General features: G+C 41.3%; 1 protein-coding gene and 1 long non-coding RNA gene across 4 annotated transcripts in view; one reads left to right on the top strand and one right to left on the bottom strand.

The window, feature by feature from the left end:
* LOC106489851 (uncharacterized) overlaps positions 1 to 18,833 on the bottom strand; it is a 310,540-nt gene that overhangs the window by 181,225 nt on the left and 110,482 nt on the right. Inside the window, exons 4-5 of one of the 2 annotated variants that reach the window (XR_001293477.2) lie at positions 18,383 to 18,492; positions 5,472 to 5,757 (exon numbers count right to left, since the gene is read on the bottom strand). This is a non-coding gene — a long non-coding RNA (uncharacterized lncRNA). Of the gene's footprint in view, positions 1 to 5,471; positions 5,758 to 18,382; positions 18,493 to 18,833 lie in introns of those variants that run through there. The other variant, XR_010885584.1, reaches the window with a different exon arrangement.
* LOC106489849 (vascular endothelial growth factor receptor kdr-like) overlaps positions 1 to 18,833 on the top strand; it is a 147,194-nt gene that overhangs the window by 122,361 nt on the left and 6,000 nt on the right. Inside the window, exons 25-30 of one of the 2 annotated variants that reach the window (XM_067304381.1) lie at positions 2,790 to 2,889; positions 3,520 to 3,625; positions 5,340 to 5,461; positions 6,229 to 6,307; positions 9,638 to 9,732; positions 13,839 to 14,024. In XM_067304381.1, coding sequence (XP_067160482.1) covers positions 2,790 to 2,889; positions 3,520 to 3,625; positions 5,340 to 5,461; positions 6,229 to 6,307; positions 9,638 to 9,732; positions 13,839 to 13,854 — 518 coding nt within the window. In that variant the 3' untranslated portion in view covers positions 13,855 to 14,024. Of the gene's footprint in view, positions 1 to 2,789; positions 2,890 to 3,519; positions 3,626 to 5,339; positions 5,462 to 6,228; positions 6,308 to 9,637; positions 9,733 to 13,838; positions 14,025 to 18,833 lie in introns of those variants that run through there. The other variant, XM_067304380.1, reaches the window with a different exon arrangement.

Raw genomic sequence — 18,833 nt, 5'->3', positions numbered from 1 at the left:
ATTTTTCCTTGCCTTCCCTGTACTCTCTGCCACCAAAATACTGCAGTAGATTTCCATATGATATAATCAAGGAAAGGTAACTCAGATTGCCAGAGCAAGTGAAGTTCTCCATCCCTCTTCATCCCATCTCACCAAGTGTTGTCCTAAGTGTATCAGTCCCAATCAATGTATTTGCAAGTCTAGTTCTTACCAGTAGACTCTGCTACGACCATGTGCAGGAGGCAATCAGTGAACCTCAGCAAAGCAGAAGGGTCTTTTGCTTGTCCGAATGGTCGGCATAAAACAGCTGGAATGACTCCTCAGTGATTTGACTGCAGTCAGCTATTGAGTATGATGGCACAAAATCACAGAACGCAGTTGGAAATGAAAGGAAAAGGCTATGCAGCCCTACTCTTCCTCTAATGGAGGATGTTGTTTTCAGCACTCCCCCAGTACACTGACAGTTTAGTGATAGGCTTATCTTACTTCTCTTGAGAGGCTGTGCCACTGTTAAACAGATATGGGATCAACTGGGCAAGTCACAGATGTATTCACGGTGCCTCAGTGCTTTTTGAAGGCTTTGTAAAGATAAACTCGTACGGGTAAGACAAGCTAGCGAGAGTTCAGAAGATGTACCGAGGCAGCAGTTTAGTAGCTTGGAAAACAGTCAGTGCTCTCAGACCCTACTCCTATCCCTGCCATTTTCTCACAGTGCAACTGTGGGAAAGTGACCTAGTCTCTGTCTCTCTCTGTTTATTCAGAGAGATCTTGTGAGCTGATGGGAGCCTGTTTTGAGCTCTTTGACTTACGGGTGATGCCATGTGAGCTGAACATTATATCAGTAGATTATTATGATCGCAATGTCTGGCCAAAGACAAAACTGGGAAGGAAAATCCAGATACAAAGCAGAAATGATGCTCCCTGCTATTTCCAAGCTATCTAACTCCAGAAAACACTCTGATAATGTGATCTGATACTTCTAATGGTATTTTTCACACCAAAGGATTTCAGATGTGCTGTGGCTAAGTGTGCCTGAGCACTGAACGTCATCTGAGCCTCCTTGTTGTGCTGAGATGCCCTCTTAGGTAGTCGCCAGTGTTTTTGCCCCCAGCGCATAGCTTTGCAGATTGAGTGGTCAGATTCACAGAGTTGAATAATTCTGTGAACAGCCACATTTTAGCATCCTTTTCAGTTCTTTCATCCAAAACATTTCTGCTGTACTTGTTGTGCCCCCAAGTGCGCAGTACGTGATGGTGTTTCCAAACAGGAGAAAAAAAAGTATGCAGGAATTCAGGCAGGAATGTTATAGAGAGTAAATCATATGCAGATTCCTCAAGGTCTGGTTATAGATCCAGATTCCATTCAATCCCTTATGTTAAGACCTGATTAAATGTTCTTCCAAATTCACCATCCAGCCTCTAGAATGCCAAAATGTGAAAGAAAAGGCTTGCTCTGCATATGAAACTTTTGCTGAGGAGGAAGGGAGGACAACTTACAGATCTTTCAGATATGTCTACAACAGATTCAGTAACATTTCTAACTTCAGCTTCAGCCATCTCTTGAATTTTACCTGTGAGATCTGGGTTACTTAGAAAGAGGCCAGAGCACTTTCCCAGATTACAAATTTCTTCCCCTTTTTCACAGTGCGACATGAAGTACGGATGTCACACAACAAATATCACAATCTCTGAAAAGCCCCCGCTCTCTTCTCTGTTGAGAAGAATAGCACATCCAGTGAATACATACATTTCTACCAATCTTTGCCCTGAAGATAGCCATTTACCCAGCAAAGTGAAAGGCCAGCTACTTCTTCTGATGGCTGCTAGGCCAGCTTTTATGCAAATTAAGACGATACCACCAGTCCCATTTATAGAAGTCTATCTCTCAAAAGCAATTACAGTTGCCATGAACTGCCCTCCCTGGTTTCACACTAAGGATTGAGTGGGCCTGAAAATAAGCAGCACTAAATTCACACTCAGAAAAGAAAACAAGATTGAGAATTTTGAAGGTCATTTTCCAAGGAATTTCTCGTAGTTTTCTGCAGAGTCAGATGGCTACACTATACATACATTTACTCAGCAATGTTGAGGCAATAAATGATTAGCAGGACTTATTTACTTCATGTGTATTCACTTAGTGGAAGATGTTGGCAGACAGGCAGTCTAGAAAACAGTATATAACTAGGTGAATGAGCTGGAACTTTCCTTCCAATGACCAAGAGGTCATTTAAAGTCTCAAACTAATAAAATTTATTTCTCTTCTGCGCTGTTTCACCTTAGGGCCCTGGCTATATTATGAATGCAGAGGAGTGAGCATGACTGAAATCTCTGAAAGAAAGAGCTAGTTTGCTCTGCAACCAAAACGTGGGGATGTTTTTGTGGATTGGATGCAGCTGCAGCAGCTTTGGGGACTGCTCAGTCATTGCTAAAGAGCAAGGCATAGTCTGGTGCACTGGCAGCATCAGCATGCGCCTTCCAAAGAGCTTTGCTAGCTGAATTCATATCAGAGTGGTCGTGTTTCAAAGTTGTGGGCAATCTGTCTGTTATGCCCCTAATTTCATTTCTGAAAAGACTGCTCTGTATTTCAGTAATTTTTTGAAGGGTCAGACTTATGAAGATGTTTAAGCATCTGCAGATTACTCTCATTGAAAGAGAGTGTGTCTGACCTTTAAGAAGCTTTTGTCAGTCCCATTAAGCAATTCAGTATTCCTGTAGGCCAGCTAAGCTGGAATTCTCAGCAGTTAACATTGATTGTGTTTATTTCCTTGGACTGGGAAATAGTGATTGAGCCGTTCTGGATTTCTCCATCAGGTGCCTCACCATACCCTGGAGTGCAGATAGATGAAGACTTTTGCCGCCGGCTCAAAGAAGGAACCCGGATGAGATCTCCAGAGTACTCTACTCCAGAAGTGTAAGAGCTCCTCTTTTTGTACTAAGAGCTGATAAATGTCATTTAAGTAACACAAAAGACATATTGTATTTAAGTGGGGATAAGGGAGCTGTCATCTGATGAGATGACAGCTCCCTTATCCCCACTTAAATACATATTCTATATGTATTTAATATATGTGCTATATATTCTGTACTTTCTTTTAGTAAATGCTATGGTTGTGCAAATCTTGGGTATTCTGATACCATAGACCGATGCTAAAGAAAGACCAAGTCATGACCTTTGCCAAGGAAGGGGATTGAGAGCTATCCCAATATCAGTTGTAGCGTGTGAATCTCAGTTCAGGAGACTACTGTGTCAGAAACTAGGCATCCACAACTATGACCCACTTCAGCAACATCAGTGGGGCCCATCATTCAAATTTAAAGTTAGGTGAGAATAAAAACCTACTGGCTCAATTGAAACAGGAATATAGAAAGAAAGAGCATCCTATGTGGAAAATAGAATAGAATTTGAGCACAAGCAGATTTGAACCTGGTTTTATCCCAAACTGTCTGAATGATGACCAAGACAAGCAGTAGCAGTCAGAAACAGCTTGGAAGCACAGACCTTATCCTCTTCTTTTTCTCTGATACCTGTGTGTTTATGTAGCTACCAAACGATGCTGGACTGCTGGCATGGAGTACCCACAGAGAGGCCGACCTTCACTGAGCTTGTGGAGCGTTTAGGAGATCTTCTTCAGGCAAATGTACAGCAGGTACAGCTATACAAACATTTCTTAAATGAATGTGTACATATATAGATGTATATGTATGTGTGTACATGTGCACAGGTAAAGACTATGTTGAGCAGTAGTATTAGATTTGACTTTCGTAACAGCTGTTACAAGGAATATGGCTGCTGGGATGAGTGAAGAAAATGTTACCTCTTCAAAGGGAATTTTATTGCAAAACTGGATGTTTATCCATCCATAATAAGCTGAAACTTACTGTACATTAATTAGAAAAAGGCTCAGTTGCTCCTTAGAGGAACAATAGTGCTTTATCTCACAAACAATTTCAATTAGATTCCAGCACTGCCAATAGTTAGTCCGAACTTTCTCTCTCATTTCCTGAGCTTGTGTTCATCAGTGCTCTTAGAGCTTTAAAATGATGCAGTTTAAAGCTCAGAAAGTCAATTACATAATTATTAATTTCATAATAGCTAAATCAACTTTTTTCTTCTTCAGTAAAAACAACCAGACCAGTTATATAACTGTCAAGTTAATTTAAGAAGAAATCAAACACTCTCCTTTAGCTCCTTCCTGTTTGTAAACAAATTTAAGTGAAGCTGAGAGGGCCCAGTTTGCCATGTGCTTAAGAGTTTTATACTGTAACCAAAGGAAATTAAGGAGACGTAAGAAGCATGATAAGGGAATAGGGCACTTAATTGCTTCTCAGAATTAAAAAAAAATCAAGCAAAGTGAAAGTTGGAAGATAGTTTTAGGACTTCACCAAAGAGTCATTTCCAAAGATTACTGCAATGCTCTAGTGACAATGCATAGCTTATTAAGATGTGTAAGGATTTCCATTAAAGTCACTGCACCAATTTCTTGAAAAGTCAAGAAATAAAATATTTTTCAAATACAGCATTAGGAACTGGCTCTTGCTAAACTCTAATCCTTAAGTTGAACATAAGAAAAATCTATTTATGCAGGCAATATTCTTTTTCCAATTCCAAAATCCATTACAGTTGTATCAGCTATAGGTGCTTTGTGAGTTCATGCTGCTCCCTCCCTATTCCCAAACACGTGGCTTAAACTTGGAATTAGGTGTCCATGAGATCAGTCCCCTGCAATTCCCAAGGATGCCAACACAATGAAAACGTAGATGACCGCTTTCCTGAAGCGCAGAGCAGTGGACTTCTGTTCCGCTTCACTGAGGCGGAAGAGTCACACATTGCGAAGGTAGCAATAATGAAGAGATGGCTGCAAGCTCATCAAAGATGCTGCTGTGAGAGTCAGTAAAGCCAACTATCTTAAAGCGGGTGCATATATATAGACACCCTCAAGGTAACCATTGTTTTGTGGTGCCATATGTGAGGGACATTTAGAAGTCTTGTAAGTGCTAGGAAGACCAGTGAAGCAATAGATCAGGCTGAGATGCCGGGAAGAGAAAAGGAGCTCATTGCAGCTGAGCACTGGAACTTCAGAGACAGTTTTCAACTATTCTGCTTAGGAGATTTCCAAGTGAACAATCTTCCTCATGCAAAGCCTCCTACACAATCAATATTGAGTAAAGCTACACATTCTAACTTCCACACGTTGCAAAGAACATCCTAACCACTTTAAAGAAATATCAAAATCTAAAATCAAAATAAAACATAGTCCCTTCTCAGTGTAAAGCTCTGCCGAATGTAACCTTTAATAGCTGGGATGCAGTGCAAAATGATCTTCACCAGCTTTGTTTTCTTTTATGTTATTAACTATATAGGATGGTAAAGACTATATTCCACTGAACATCACCTTGTGTCCTGATGGAGAATCTAACTCCAAAACTGGCCCAGTGGAAGAAAATTTGAACTGCGTTAACCGCTGGAGTGCAGTGGAAACTGGGTAAGAAAAATGTGTGTGTAAGTGTATGAGAGAGAGAGAAAGACTTGCTACAGCTGGGCACTGTTCGTTGTCCTTTCTCAAAACTACTGTTTTAAAGGAGTTTGACGGACACATTCATGGCTCATCAGCTCAGGTGACACGAGGCTGGGGGACAGAGTCTGACTTCTTTGAGGGCTCTTGACTGTGAAGCTTCTTTACCACTTATTCCATTCATCCCCCCCGATCTGCATAGTTGGGAGAGGATTCCAGGGAGGAGTGATCTTCCTGAAGTGCTGAGTTTCCCTCTGTACCTGCTCCTGTGTAACAGAGGGTAAAGACAATGTTACTCATTTTGCAAAATAAAGCTAGAGATGGTTGGAGCCATCATCTGTTCCAATAGGTATTAGGAGAATCATAACAGTATCTACAGTACTTCATTCAGCATTAATATATACTAGGTCTCAGGATTTACCTTTATCAGATGCTCAGTGTTTTGTACTTAATAAATAAAAATAAAATCAAGGAACTCAATTTTGACTTTATAAACCACTGGTATCTTTGGTGAAGATGGAATAGATAGGTAGACACTAGCAGGAGCTCCAAGACAGAGTCACTTTTCACAACACGTATTTGGATACTATTTGTCAGGGCATTGTTTATTAATTACAAGAGATGAGAAAGGAAGCCTGGTACGGCAACTGAGCTGGGTCTGGGATGTTAACTGAGCTACCAACTGGTGCAACATCTGCTTGGGTTTTATGCTGACCCCTCAACTTTCTTGCTTTCAGTAACAACAGCAAGAAGCGACCACTGAGTGTGAAGACATTTGATGAGGTGCCAGTGGAAAAGGAGAAAGTGATACATGAGGTAAGTAGGTGAGGTGATTGCATCCTTCTCCACCAGGTTCACAGATCAGTTGTCACCAGCACCAGAAACAGTTACTGGAGCTTTTGCAAGCTGTGTTTGGTAAGAAAAAGCTTTAAATCAAGCAGAAGATTAGGCCCTAGGATTGCACACGTAGGTCTGTGCGAGAACAAAGACAGATCTGCATTTTGTTTAATGAATAAATTAAAGAGAAGCTCATGAATGATTATTCTAGCTCTGATCAGGCTAATGAGCTTTATGTTACAGCTGGTCAGGAATATATTTCAATATATGTTTTTTCCCCCATAAGAAAATTGCACTTCATTGAAGCACAGCATTTGGTGGAAGTGTGTCCAGAACAGAATTGCTGAGATAGCCAATAGCTTGGTGGTGAGGGCATTCAATTCCAGATAGACAGGACCAAGATTCAAGTTCCTGCTTTACTTGATTCAGACAAAGGGCTTTAACTCTGCATTTTCCCCACCTTAGGAGAACAGTTTCATTGCTCGGTTAACAGCTCTGCAGGGCGGGAGGTAGTTGAAATGTTTCATTTTCACTCCAGTGGAGAGCTTGTTTTGTTGTAGAAGGACAGCTCTGCTTGTTGGTTTCCTCTGAAATTACAGGTTCCAAGGGTGGAAGGTTTTTCCAAGGTTTTTCTTCCTTATAAAAAAACCTCATGAATTTTCTTTATGGTTGAGGTGCTCATAGGCTTCAGTGTCATATGCACTCCACCCTACTTATCTCAAGACAGATTCTGCACCACTAAGGAGGAAACCTTGTAACGCATGTTCGAAGCAGATACAAATTTAGGGAAGAAGCATGAAGCCCTCAAGAAACCTTCTAACATAGGAAGAGGGTAAGCATCTGCTGACTAGGAGCAGCAAAAGAAACAGAAGATGTGTAGACTTGTACAGAAACATGCCTGTTTGTCTGCTCTGCTAGTCAGGCAACAGTGTCCCACTCTCCAGCTAGCATTCCCTCTTGAACAGACAGCCGTTCCTCAAACCAAATCATATATGCTCTCTTAGGAAGGTTGAAATCTCTAGCTACAGCTTGTCCTGGACATATTTCGTGTCCTTGACAAATACAGCCTATTTCTCATCTGTTCTCTTGTTAGCTCAGAATTGATGCCCGTTATTTCCTACTACTTTGCCAAGTGTAATTTCTGTGCCTTTATCGGTGCATCTTAGGGATTAGAAGGTTTAGAATTTTCTCTGGCTCCTGCATCTTCCCTCTTGCAGGATAAAAATCCGTCCCTCGCACAAAGACCTTTACTAGATAGCTCTGGCGTCACTAAAAGATTACCACTGTCAGCATGAGCACTGCTTTCCTCCGTGCTCCTCATTCATGGCATTTCTAAGGTCCCGACATGGAGGGGGAATTTTCCCTAAGTTTCAGAAAAGGGTAATACACTAACAACTCAGAAGTGAATGTGGGAATGCAATGGGAATCTTTTAAAGCAAAATTGTGGTGTTATCTACTTTTGGACAGAGTAAGTGCACTTGAATTACTATAATTAACTTAAATACCAAGACATGAATACTGATTAGGTCATTATTTCAAAGAGCTGCCCAGGAACTTTTGAAGTGCTGCACTACACCTTCCTGCATTTGTGCTACTTATCTGTAGTTTCTGGTGATATTTTTCTTAACAATTTTTCTGCAAGCTAAATGAAAAGTAGCAATTCAGATAAATTACTTCTAGACCACATATTTTAAGGGGAAATAGCCAAGATAAAAAAGAGAGAAATCCTTGGTGCTACTGACTTGAGTTTTTGACAAAATAATTAACTTAGGATTTTACTTTGTATATTGAAAAACAGTTTCCTGACAGTTATTGACAACTGATATATTACCAAACCATTTATAAAAGCTTGTTTTTTATTTATTGTTCACTGTGATTATTTGTTCTATTTCAATCAGTTTGAATACTAAAATAAGGCCGATCGCAGTTTCACTTCCCATGTTTAAGTCTTTTCCCTTCTTGGGTTTGATGGACAGCACGTTTGTTTGTGCTGCTTTCCAGCATCAGGAAATATTTCAAATGCAAAGGAATCCCCCAGAACATTCTTCATGCAATATTTTTAAATTTAAAACAAGGACGGCGCATGTCTGTGAACTTCTGTAGCACTCTGTACAATAACAGCCTGATCTTAATTGCAACCTCTAGACTCAACTTTAAGTGCAGCTCAGTCACAACCTCCACTTTAAACCTAACCAAGATAGTTTTGTTGGACAGCTAATACAAATTTCATTACTCAAGCACCATCAGCCCTGCAGGCTATATATCGTTGCACAGCACCTGGATTTGCCAAACCTATACTAAACTGCCACTTCCTTAAAATTTCAGTGTTTCTAACAGACAGTGTACTTCTAGTAGGTATTTCTGGTACTTTTTAATCTGAGGAACCCAGCCAGTATTATTAGATATATTCTTTATAAACTTCTGTCCATTCACATCTCAGCTATCCTATCTAGAGGGTATCTGTATGCCATGCTTAATATCAATTTCACATTTGAAAATATCAAAATTGTTTTATGCTTTGTTCATTTTAAGGACGTTCTTTCAAAATACAAGAAAAAACATGCAAAAAAATTATTAGTGTTACACTGTTTGAATATCTGTACCTTAATATTCTTTTAAAGACAGCTCAAAATTTTTATCATCACAAAAACAAGGCAAGTGTTCTCAGGCAAAACAGTAGCACTATTAGGACTAGCTCGATAAAGACTGATAATAAAGGTCCTGCTTAACAATCAGAAGAATGGTCTAAAGGTCATATACCGACTGGACATATCTATGCATTAAGCGCTTCACTAAATAGCACACACTTGAGAGTTTTGATACAACCATTTGCCTTCTGGGTTGCATGTTGGAATCCATTCCTACCTGGTAATGTCCATAATCTTGTGATTACGTAGAACAGCTGGTAGCCCCTACAGCAGTTCTGGTACACAAGTATCGGTGTATAACACCGCAACATAACATCTACAGATGGCCAGCTTGTTGGCACTCTCTCCCTGATAACTGCATTGCCAGGGAGTCCCAACCTCTACAGGCCAAGGTGAAGAAGTTGCATTCTCCTGCCCTTGCAGCTAGAGACAATTTTATAAGGTGAAGTCCAATGCCTAGAAGCTATATCATCATAAAATAAAATAGCTGGAATTTGGTATTTAATTGGCTCCTTGCCTGCTTTTCTCCACTGGCTTTAATGGTGGTTCAGTCTGACTCTTCTCCACCTCTTCCCTTGGCAGGACATTTCTAACTTAAAAGTGCTTCATGCTGTCATAAGCAGCTAACATTCGGCTGACGTTCTCTCCTTTTGCTCTACAGGAATCAGACAGTGGGATGGTGTTGACTTCTGATGAGATAAAAAGCCCGAAGAGGCTGGAAATCCGTTCTTGGCCCTATGGAATCATGGCTCTAGCGTGAGTTCTTTTTGCATATTTCTTTAGAAGTCTGCGTTTCATTCAAAAAATGCTCCTGAAATTTGCAATTTTATTTCTGATTCGAAAAAACCCACCTGTTAGACTATCTAAACAGGCTAGAAGGAGAAGCAGCTCTGGATTACAATACTATACCAGAAAGACCATGGTTAAAGTATTTTAAGATCAAGAAAATTGTAATTTAAACTTTGCTTCCAGAAAGAAGTTGAACACAAAACACCATTCCAGGTCTCTGGAAGGAATGCTGCATTGCCAGATTTATGTTGCAGGAATGTTAATTAACAGGAAAAATGTTGATCATGTGATAAAAATGAAAACCCATTTCATCAACCCTGAGCACATAATGTCTTGTCAACCACCTTAACTCTTTTTCCAAAAAAAGCGAAGTTGCCTTGTGATTCTGCATCATATTCAAAGAAAAAAAAAGTGCAGACTTTCTAGTAAAGCTGGTTTTCTTATGTTTGTGGTCTGATCTCTTGAGGCTAAATATTCTGCACATGGCAAATGAGAGGAGCAAAAGAACTGAGAATATACATATCTACACTAGTTTGCTCTTTACTGCCTCTCCACGTGTTGTCCTTTACTCAGGGAAGAAACTGTTAAGATTGGAGAACTTTATTTATTAATCCATAGAATAACATTTATAATTATATCTGTGACAACCAAAGATATATCTAACTTTAGACATAAAAAAGGACTGTACCTTTGCAGTTGATGGGAGGCGAGAAAATTTAAGAAGGAATGTTTAGTAAAGGATAGTCTAAGCACTGCAAAGCAAGTATATTTAGCATAACTCTGCTCTCTACATTTGCTTCTTCATAAATATGATGACAGTCCTCCAGAAAAGTCCCTTAATCCTACTATCATCACGATTGTATGACTTAGATTTTTCATATTTGGTTTACAAATAGAGCAAACATATGCCAGTGTTTGCTATATGTTTATCCACTCATAGTACAGACCACCACAGAACAAAAGCAAATAGTTTCTTAGCCCCCAGTACTTATATTTCTCTAACAATCTACAAAATACAACCAGGCACAAGCACAGAGAGTTAACCTGGTAGTGAAATAGATCTTTGCTATTTCTACCTTGCTAGAAAAGTATATTAGAAATAATAACCCATTTATACATACAAATGTCAACTTGTAGAATTTTGAAGAATAGCAACCCAAAATATTTTCAAAAAACAATTCTGTAGCAAGGAATTCCATGTCTTTTAAATTAATTAAGTTAATTAGATGTTAACTGAAATGCCTAGAGTTTTCTGAGAAATCTACTGATAAGGCTTCTATTTGTTTCCTCCTTATTAAATTCAATGTATCTTTCCCACCAGAGCAATTGCCTGTTCTGTGTGAAGTCGGTTTTTCTGCATTAGGGAGAGACGATAGATTAGAGGAAGCCAGCTCAATTCCTGCATGGTGCTGGAGAGTTCACATGAGAGTACACAGTCAGAGCCTAACAGTATTTCAGAGGGGCTAACCCCCTCCCTCAGTGAGAAAACGAAGAGGGAAGAAGCTTGCCGTGTCTTTTCAGGCCTCACCACAATAAATTCCTCGAAGTATTTGGGATGGCAGGAGAGGAGAAGAAAGAGGAAAAGGAAGAAGGTGAGGGAGCCCAGGCTGGGGAACCTTGCTGCACTAACAGGCATTTTGCTACGGATTCAGCTGGGAAGGGGTGTGATTTCAGGAATGACAGTGTTCAACACTGTTTCCTCTGTGGTGCTGTCCCAGTGTTGGACCTGCTGGAGGATTAGGAGGGATCTAGAGAAGGTTCTTACACACATGCTAAGAGCATTTCTGCACAGCACAGTGCATTGCTATGGAGACCAAATGGCACCAGCTCTCCAGAAAGCAGCTCAAATACCAGGCACAGTCAAGCTGCATTACTCTGATGATTGATTTAGCCTGCTCTTCTGCATAATGTCAAGCTGACACAAACCCAACAAACACAGGGAAACAACCTTCCCGATAAGATTTGTCCTTCTAAAGATTTCTGTCAAACACCTTTGACTGGTGTTTTCCCTCCTGCAGTTTCCCACTGTTTGGACAAATAGTTGCAGGGAATAGTGGCAGAGGAAAGTTTTCTCCCTTCCCCCTTACAAAGTTTCTGCTGAAAATCAGAAAAACTCACATCCAACCAGATGTAGAAACACAAAAATTCCATAATCTTCTGAGATTTCCAGGAAAACCTTCTGAATCAATAGCAGGGCCTCTGGGAGTGAACATGAACTAACACTGCTCTGCTGGGTTCACTGAACCTGTGCCTGACCAACACCATTTGGGGCTCTCCCCACTTACAGTCAACACTTCCACAGGGATTCCATTCTTCCCAAGACACCTGATACTTTCTGTGCCAGCCAGACCACAAAAGACCATCTTAAAGGTCTGCTATAAAAACAAACCCTGCAGCAAGCTGTTTGCCTCCTTATTCCCAGGATCCTTGCTACCACTGAATGGGCAGAGGATTGTTTCTTCTTGGCCAGATCCTTCACTGAGTGTTTGAGGTCCAGCTGAGAAGGTTCTTTTGTCAGCTTTTTTTTTTTAAGATCATCCTGCAGACTATCCTTGGTACAAATAACATTTTTTTACATATTAATCACAGAGCATCTTGATGCCCTCTCATTTCAGGACATGTCACCCCTTGGCCCTCCCACACTGCTAACTTGAAAAACAAACCTAATAAGCACATGGAATAGTCTCCAAATGGGTAGGAGAGGTCAGAGAAAAGTGCTGGTTTAATGGGAAAGATAAAGTCACCTTTCTTAATTGTGTATCTCTCTCTATCAAAAACATTTACCCTGGATCCCTTTCAAACAGTCTTTCTTTTCTAACACAAAACTGTTCAAAGGCTTAGCCTGTTTTCTAAACCAGGGTGGCTACATGTATTATTTTTGCCAAAAACTTGCTGTTTATTTATCTTGCGCTCATTTCTCTATCGACTTTAAAATTTGGCAACACTACACACCACAGAATGCCGGTGTCAAGAGTTTATTGAAGATGAATCTGATACTCTGGGAGCACTGTTAGACAGGACCAGCCATTTCTGAGCTCTAAGCGTTTTATCCTGCTGTCGTCTAAAGCTACAGCAGTAGCCGTGGTGAGAGACGGCACGAATAACCAGGATAATGACACTGGAGTTAGTATTCAAGGAAATACATTCAGCATAGAGGGGATGTAATGATGGGCTGACTCTGGTGTCAGGTTTCATCTCGTAATATTAACAGGCCACTGCCAAGCACTGCTTTAAAATTCTCCCGGAGACTCTTTAATCAAGTTATTGTTTAAAATTATAATAGGTTTGATATCTGCTTCGTTGTCCTCCCTTCATCCCCCCCCGCCCGATCTGATTATCCTCAGTTGCTCAGAAATTACTTGGCGAGTTCTGGCCCAGTCCCGTGACGCCAGCTGAGCGAGGCTCAGCTGACGTGCTCTGGGCTCCGCACGCTGCATCCAGATCACAGCGCTGAGGGCTCTGCCTTTGCCAAAGCCAAACCGGGCCTAAGGCAAGAGTCAGCAGTACTGAAGCAAAATGATTCTGCTCAGTAGCGTCAGGCATTCGTGTCCAAACGCGAGGTGCCCAAGGAAAACGTAATCCAGCTGAGCAGGCTAGAGTCCTTCTGCAACATCTCAGAGAAGTGAAATTTGGCAATAAGTCCACTCCACAGTGGAAGTTAGTTTCAGCAGATTTTTCTTTTTCAGTGGTGAGCATGTTGGGGTAGCAAATGTCATTACTGCAATGTCACGCAGTACCTTGCACAATGACAAAAATACAAAGAGCTTTGAATCGGTGGCTATTTGGAGAGTTACGTAAGCCAATTTTTTCCTAGGATTAGTCTATGTGCTTGTAGTGGCAAGGACCCAAAGCAGAACTATGAAAGGCTGTGGTTCCCAGCTTGGTTTTGACTGCGGTGCTTCTCATCTCCCTTGTTTTTTAAGTGCTGGAGCTAGTGGCAGAGACTTTCAGTCTGGGTGATTTAAATTTCAGGTAGCTGACCAACTTTGTCCCACGTGCATGCTTAATCAGTGGGTGACTCTGGCCTGTTAAAACTTCAGTTTAGCTGTATTTTGTGTTTCGAAACATTTCAGAACGATGAATCCCTGATCCTAACCCCCTGAGTTTCCCCTGCCAGTGGACTACTGATGCGTCGATACTGCCAGAGGGGATCCGAGTATTAAATTCCTACCACGCAGCGCTCCTTGCAGAATGTATTAAAGCAAACTGTGAATCAGTCATAACGATTAAAGGAAGAAGCAACCCTTTTATTTATTTCATTGCAGAAAAATTAAAAAATTAATCGTGTTACTCCGTGCCTCATTAAATACCTACGAAAGCTGTTATAAGGCCCTGAAGCTGCTACATGTTATTACAAGATGCGGTCGTAAGACAAACTGCTATACTTGGCAAGGCTCAGCCCAATTTCTCATCTTCCCTAAACACAGCTTCTAAACAGGTCCAGGATTTCTAAATGGACGTAATAGTTCATTAGTTTTTCCTACTGAGGGCAAGATGCTTGGGCATTTTACTGCAAAGCAATAAAAGCAGCTGCACAGCACTGGGAGTAAGTGCTGTGCCTTGCACCATAGTTCCTCGCTGGCTAGGGTGATTTTGTTAGTCATCTCTCTTCCTCCATGCTCCCCTGCAAGTCATTGACCCTGAGATGTAGGCTATTAGCAACTGGCTCCCTCTCACATAAAAAAACCCAGCTCCAGTAATGATTTCCCAGCTCTTCGGTGACTTCAGTATTTTTCTCCTTGTAACCAAAGTCACTGATTCATGGAGTGGGATGAAAAAGTCTCATTAGGTCATTTAGACCTTCTATTTCAGGATCATCCTCTGTGGTATCTTCTAAACAACTTTGACACTTCTCTGGAAAACCTAAAAAAGCTTGTGAAAGATTACTTAATATTCAGGCTGTCTTCCTTTGCCTAGTTTAATTCCTAGACTTTCCAGGTTCATCAGTACCAGAATATCTGACAAAGCACAGTAAAAATGGGAACTGCAAAGGGATCTCACTGCCCGCACCACAGTACCGCACGAAAATGCACCTGCCCAAGCTTGCGGCTGGGTCATGAGACCTACTGACAACATTGTGGCCCCACGCAGACGCGTCACACGTGTGAGCAATGGCACAGAGCACAGCCAGGCTCCTTGACACAGTTCTATTTACGGCGCAGGCAGGTTTTCAGTTATCAACGCAGAGTCCACACTGGGAAGTTCCTTCGCCTCATTTGGTTTTACACCTAACAAACTCGACATTGGGACCAAGCTCAGGGACACTATAGAAACACAGCCTGAAGAGCAGGGGGATTTGCTGGTAATTATGAATGTCGCTCTTAGCTGATTTGCTGCTACTGAGGTGTATTCTTCTAATCTTTCTGTATTAGTTGCTCCAGTGCTTTCACTGGTTTTGTACTTCCATCCTTTAACCTCCCCAGTTTGTAGGTACCTTACTGGAAGAAGAGAGTCCAGTGCTGTGCCTAGCCACCTGCAGTCTCTGTCCTGCCTATGAAGTAGGACTGAAGCCAGCTCACCACCTTCTGCGAAATGCATTTCCCCCAGCAGCAGCGCATACGAAGGTGCACATCATGAGAGAGGGTTCTTTCGGTTACAACACCTCTTTGAGGTCAGGAGATGACAGTGTGCAGGTTCTCCTCTCTCCCCTTATGCTGCCCCCAATGGTACATGTTCTTGCAAGGACAAAATCAAGAGTTTTCAGACTGGTCGTTGGGGGAAATGTGACCAGCTTGGGTCAGTGGGCAAACGTGGTTTAGCTGAGGCTCACAGTCTCCACGCACCTAATCTTCAGTATCGTGCTGTGGTGAGAATACTAAAAGTCAAGTGGGACTGGACTGAGACACTCACAGTTATGAGCAGACTTATCAAAACCGAGTAGCACTTACTTTCTATCTCCTCCTGCAGCAGCAGCATTCGGAAGCTAGGCAGAGCAGATTTAGTGCAAGGAAGTATCTTTTTGAGCAGTTTAATGCCAATCCAGGAAAAGCACTGAATCAAATAATGGCTAGCTTTTAACAAAATTATTTAATTATGTAACCGTTATTAACTTTTGTGGCTATATAATTCTGTGATTAATCAAACTGAATGCCTCAGGTCAGAAAATGCTCATCTGTGGGGCTCAGGGAGGATTTTTCTCTCTTATACAGGACCGTACGGTCGGCTCAGAGCATAAAGGGGTTTTTGCTTTCCTCTGAAGCACCAAGTACTGACCACTGCCCGAGGCAAGACACAGACGGACTCAGTGCCTGATTCAGTGTGGCAGTTTCTATGGAGCAAATGGGATTTCAAGGACAGACAGAACAGGGAAGCTGCAGCCTAGTTTTGCAATACACACTCCAAGCATATGCACATTTCTCTGCTGCTGAGCAAAAACCAAGTAGAACGAAGTGCCAGTAAATATAGAGCGTTAAGGGAAAAACGCAAGGACCCTTGGAGAGCTTTAATTTAGGCAATGTATTTAGAATGAAAGGAACAGTTTTGAAAGTTAATTGCATTTTGGTCTGCTGTAAGATGGCTAATGACAAAACTTGCTTCTGACCTAACTCATCAGCTTTCTGCCTTTGGAGCAAATATTAAATGTCAGCATTTAAGAGTCGTTCTTCAAACACCAGCATGATTTCAGTGATAGGCAGAGTCATTCGCAGATCCGATCTCCTGACCTGGAGGGGCAGAAACCCAACAAGAACACTTGCTGGGAGTCTACATGGGTCTGAAAATTTCCCACTGTGTGGCCAAACTAAACCCTAATAACTTTTCTTTTCTCCAGCTCTCTGAGACATGCAGGCTGGGGGCCAAGTTAAACAGATACTTTCAAGCTTCTCCCTGTCTCCACTGACAACTTTAATACCTGGCAAATTAGAAGCCAGAGCATCCATGGAATTGGCTGACACGAGTCAATAGGGCTGAGCAACGAAATGAAAAATATATAAATAAACAATGAAGCAAAGCGGTGGTTCTGTTGCTTATGCAAGGGAAGAATTTATCTACAGAGAAAGTGGGTGTGTGCAGAAAGGGACGGCTGCCAAACGTATGGTATATAGAAGAAATTTTCACCCACATTTTTCTCTGGACAAAGAGGAAATTTAGACCGTGAAATCAGAGACTGCTACATTGTTGGAGCTCTCAGGGTTACTATTTATTTTAGATTTTCTGCTTTGCCACCCAGGTTTGGTTTCAATGCCATGGGCAGGTCTAAGAGTGCAGTAATGTTGGCCTTAATCTATAATCTCTGTCTTTGCATTGTAGAAGTCTCAGGAACCCCAGTTTATTTTAGAAGTGCAAGAGATGGCTGGCTCTCTCTTACAACTCAGAGGTCCTGGGTTCATCTCCTAGGGGCCAAGCTGGAGATGATACAAACATTCTGTGAAGAGCCACCATCTCATGCTAAAATCAGGCCAGCTATAAAGTAGCCAATCTCCCATTGCAGCGGATGAGAGTTACAGCTGTTTATGTTATGTCTGAATTTGGCTGAGCATCTCAGTTAGCTCATGGCTTAGAATGAATGGCTGCATGGACTATGATATACAGACTATCACCTACTCCGCAGACTTCCCCAAGAGGAGAACTACAGGGATGGATGATTCACAGATGGGCACTACAGGTTGTTAAATGTGGCTGCAGACAGATTCATAGACCACTGTTTCACCCTAGCCAATGCACTGCATTTTCCATGCACACTCAGGACCTTTTCAGAAATAGCAAAATTTTAAATGAAGATACCGACACCAATTCTGTCAGCCAGACTGAGAATACCTGCAGCTTGTTGGAAATTTGAAGCTTTGGGCAGGTTCCAGATTCAGAGGCAAGATAACACAACTTCTAAGGTCATAGTAGCATAACCTGCAGGGCATATTTGTTTACCCCTTCAGGTGAAAGGAGCTGTGCCTACTGGATATTACAACTCTGTCATATCCAGAATCAAGTCTGCAATGCTCTTAAGTCTGCAATGGTTTTCTCTGCTGTAATATCTACAAAAATATAACAGTGCAGACGGTTGGTGTCTTGGATCTACTACTTTTCCTATTCACCGTTTTTGTCCCCCTTCCTCCAATTACTGTATCTGTCTCTTGGCTATTGTTTTATGTTTCCTGGAACAGGAACTGGCTTTGCTTTTTTTGTAAAGCACCCAGCACTCTGAATCCCTGATCTACTGTTGGAGTCTGTAGGCACTGCAGCAATACAAACAAATAAAATAATTGTAATGAATAATATGATTATTTGATGAACTGTTAATTATTTGGTTTTGTTTTAGGGTCATTAGAATGCAGCTTTATGCTCCTTTAAACACATGTGAAAGAGACACTCAAAGTGCTTGAGTACTGTCTAATTTTAAATTCTCCCAGGCACATTCATGAGTCATTCTGAATTGAGACACGAGCAATGCCATAATCAGCCTGTGAGTGTGGCTTATTCCAAAGAGATGCAGCTTAAATGGTCCTAAGCAAAGCAGAGAAGCTCAAAAGACCATTCTCAGGTTGGGATCCTTATCAGAACCAACCCTAAATTATCCAGACATGTTCCAAAAAATTCCTCAGATGGAAGATACTAGGCTTAACAAACCCTGATTTTTAAGGCAGCCTATAACAGAAAGTGCCTTTTTGTTCACAAAGCTTACCTTTCCTCAAGGTCACCTCGCGATACAAATCCTCTCCAGGGTTCTCCCACTTTTACCATTGGGGTTGCTCTAAGCGATATAAGTTGCTTCTCTCCCACTGCCTACATCACCTATAATGAGAGAAGACAGCAGAAAATGAAACCTGGCTCTCTTTTAATAGCATCGGTTACAGGCCAGCAGTTATAACGCTGAAAAGCACTGCTCTTCACTGGCCTGCTGCACAGTAATTTTAAAGGGCTAAAGAATACGAGAGAGATTTTGCCCTACACTGCCTGGTTCAACACACACTGTTGCTTTCAGTATTATTTTAAATTAGAGTCTATCATAGATTAGTTATTAATTCATCTTTTATTATACTTAAAGTCATAGCCTTAAGTTTTGATTTCAGAAAAGTCAGAATTACTGCTTCGTGTCCGAACAATGAGAGAGAATATTGTTGCATGTATAGGAC

This window comes from Apteryx mantelli, chromosome 13, assembly GCF_036417845.1.
Source record: "Apteryx mantelli isolate bAptMan1 chromosome 13, bAptMan1.hap1, whole genome shotgun sequence".
Classification (NCBI taxonomy): domain Eukaryota; kingdom Metazoa; phylum Chordata; class Aves; order Apterygiformes; family Apterygidae; genus Apteryx; species Apteryx mantelli.
This window is presented reverse-complemented; position numbering and strand designations above follow the sequence as displayed.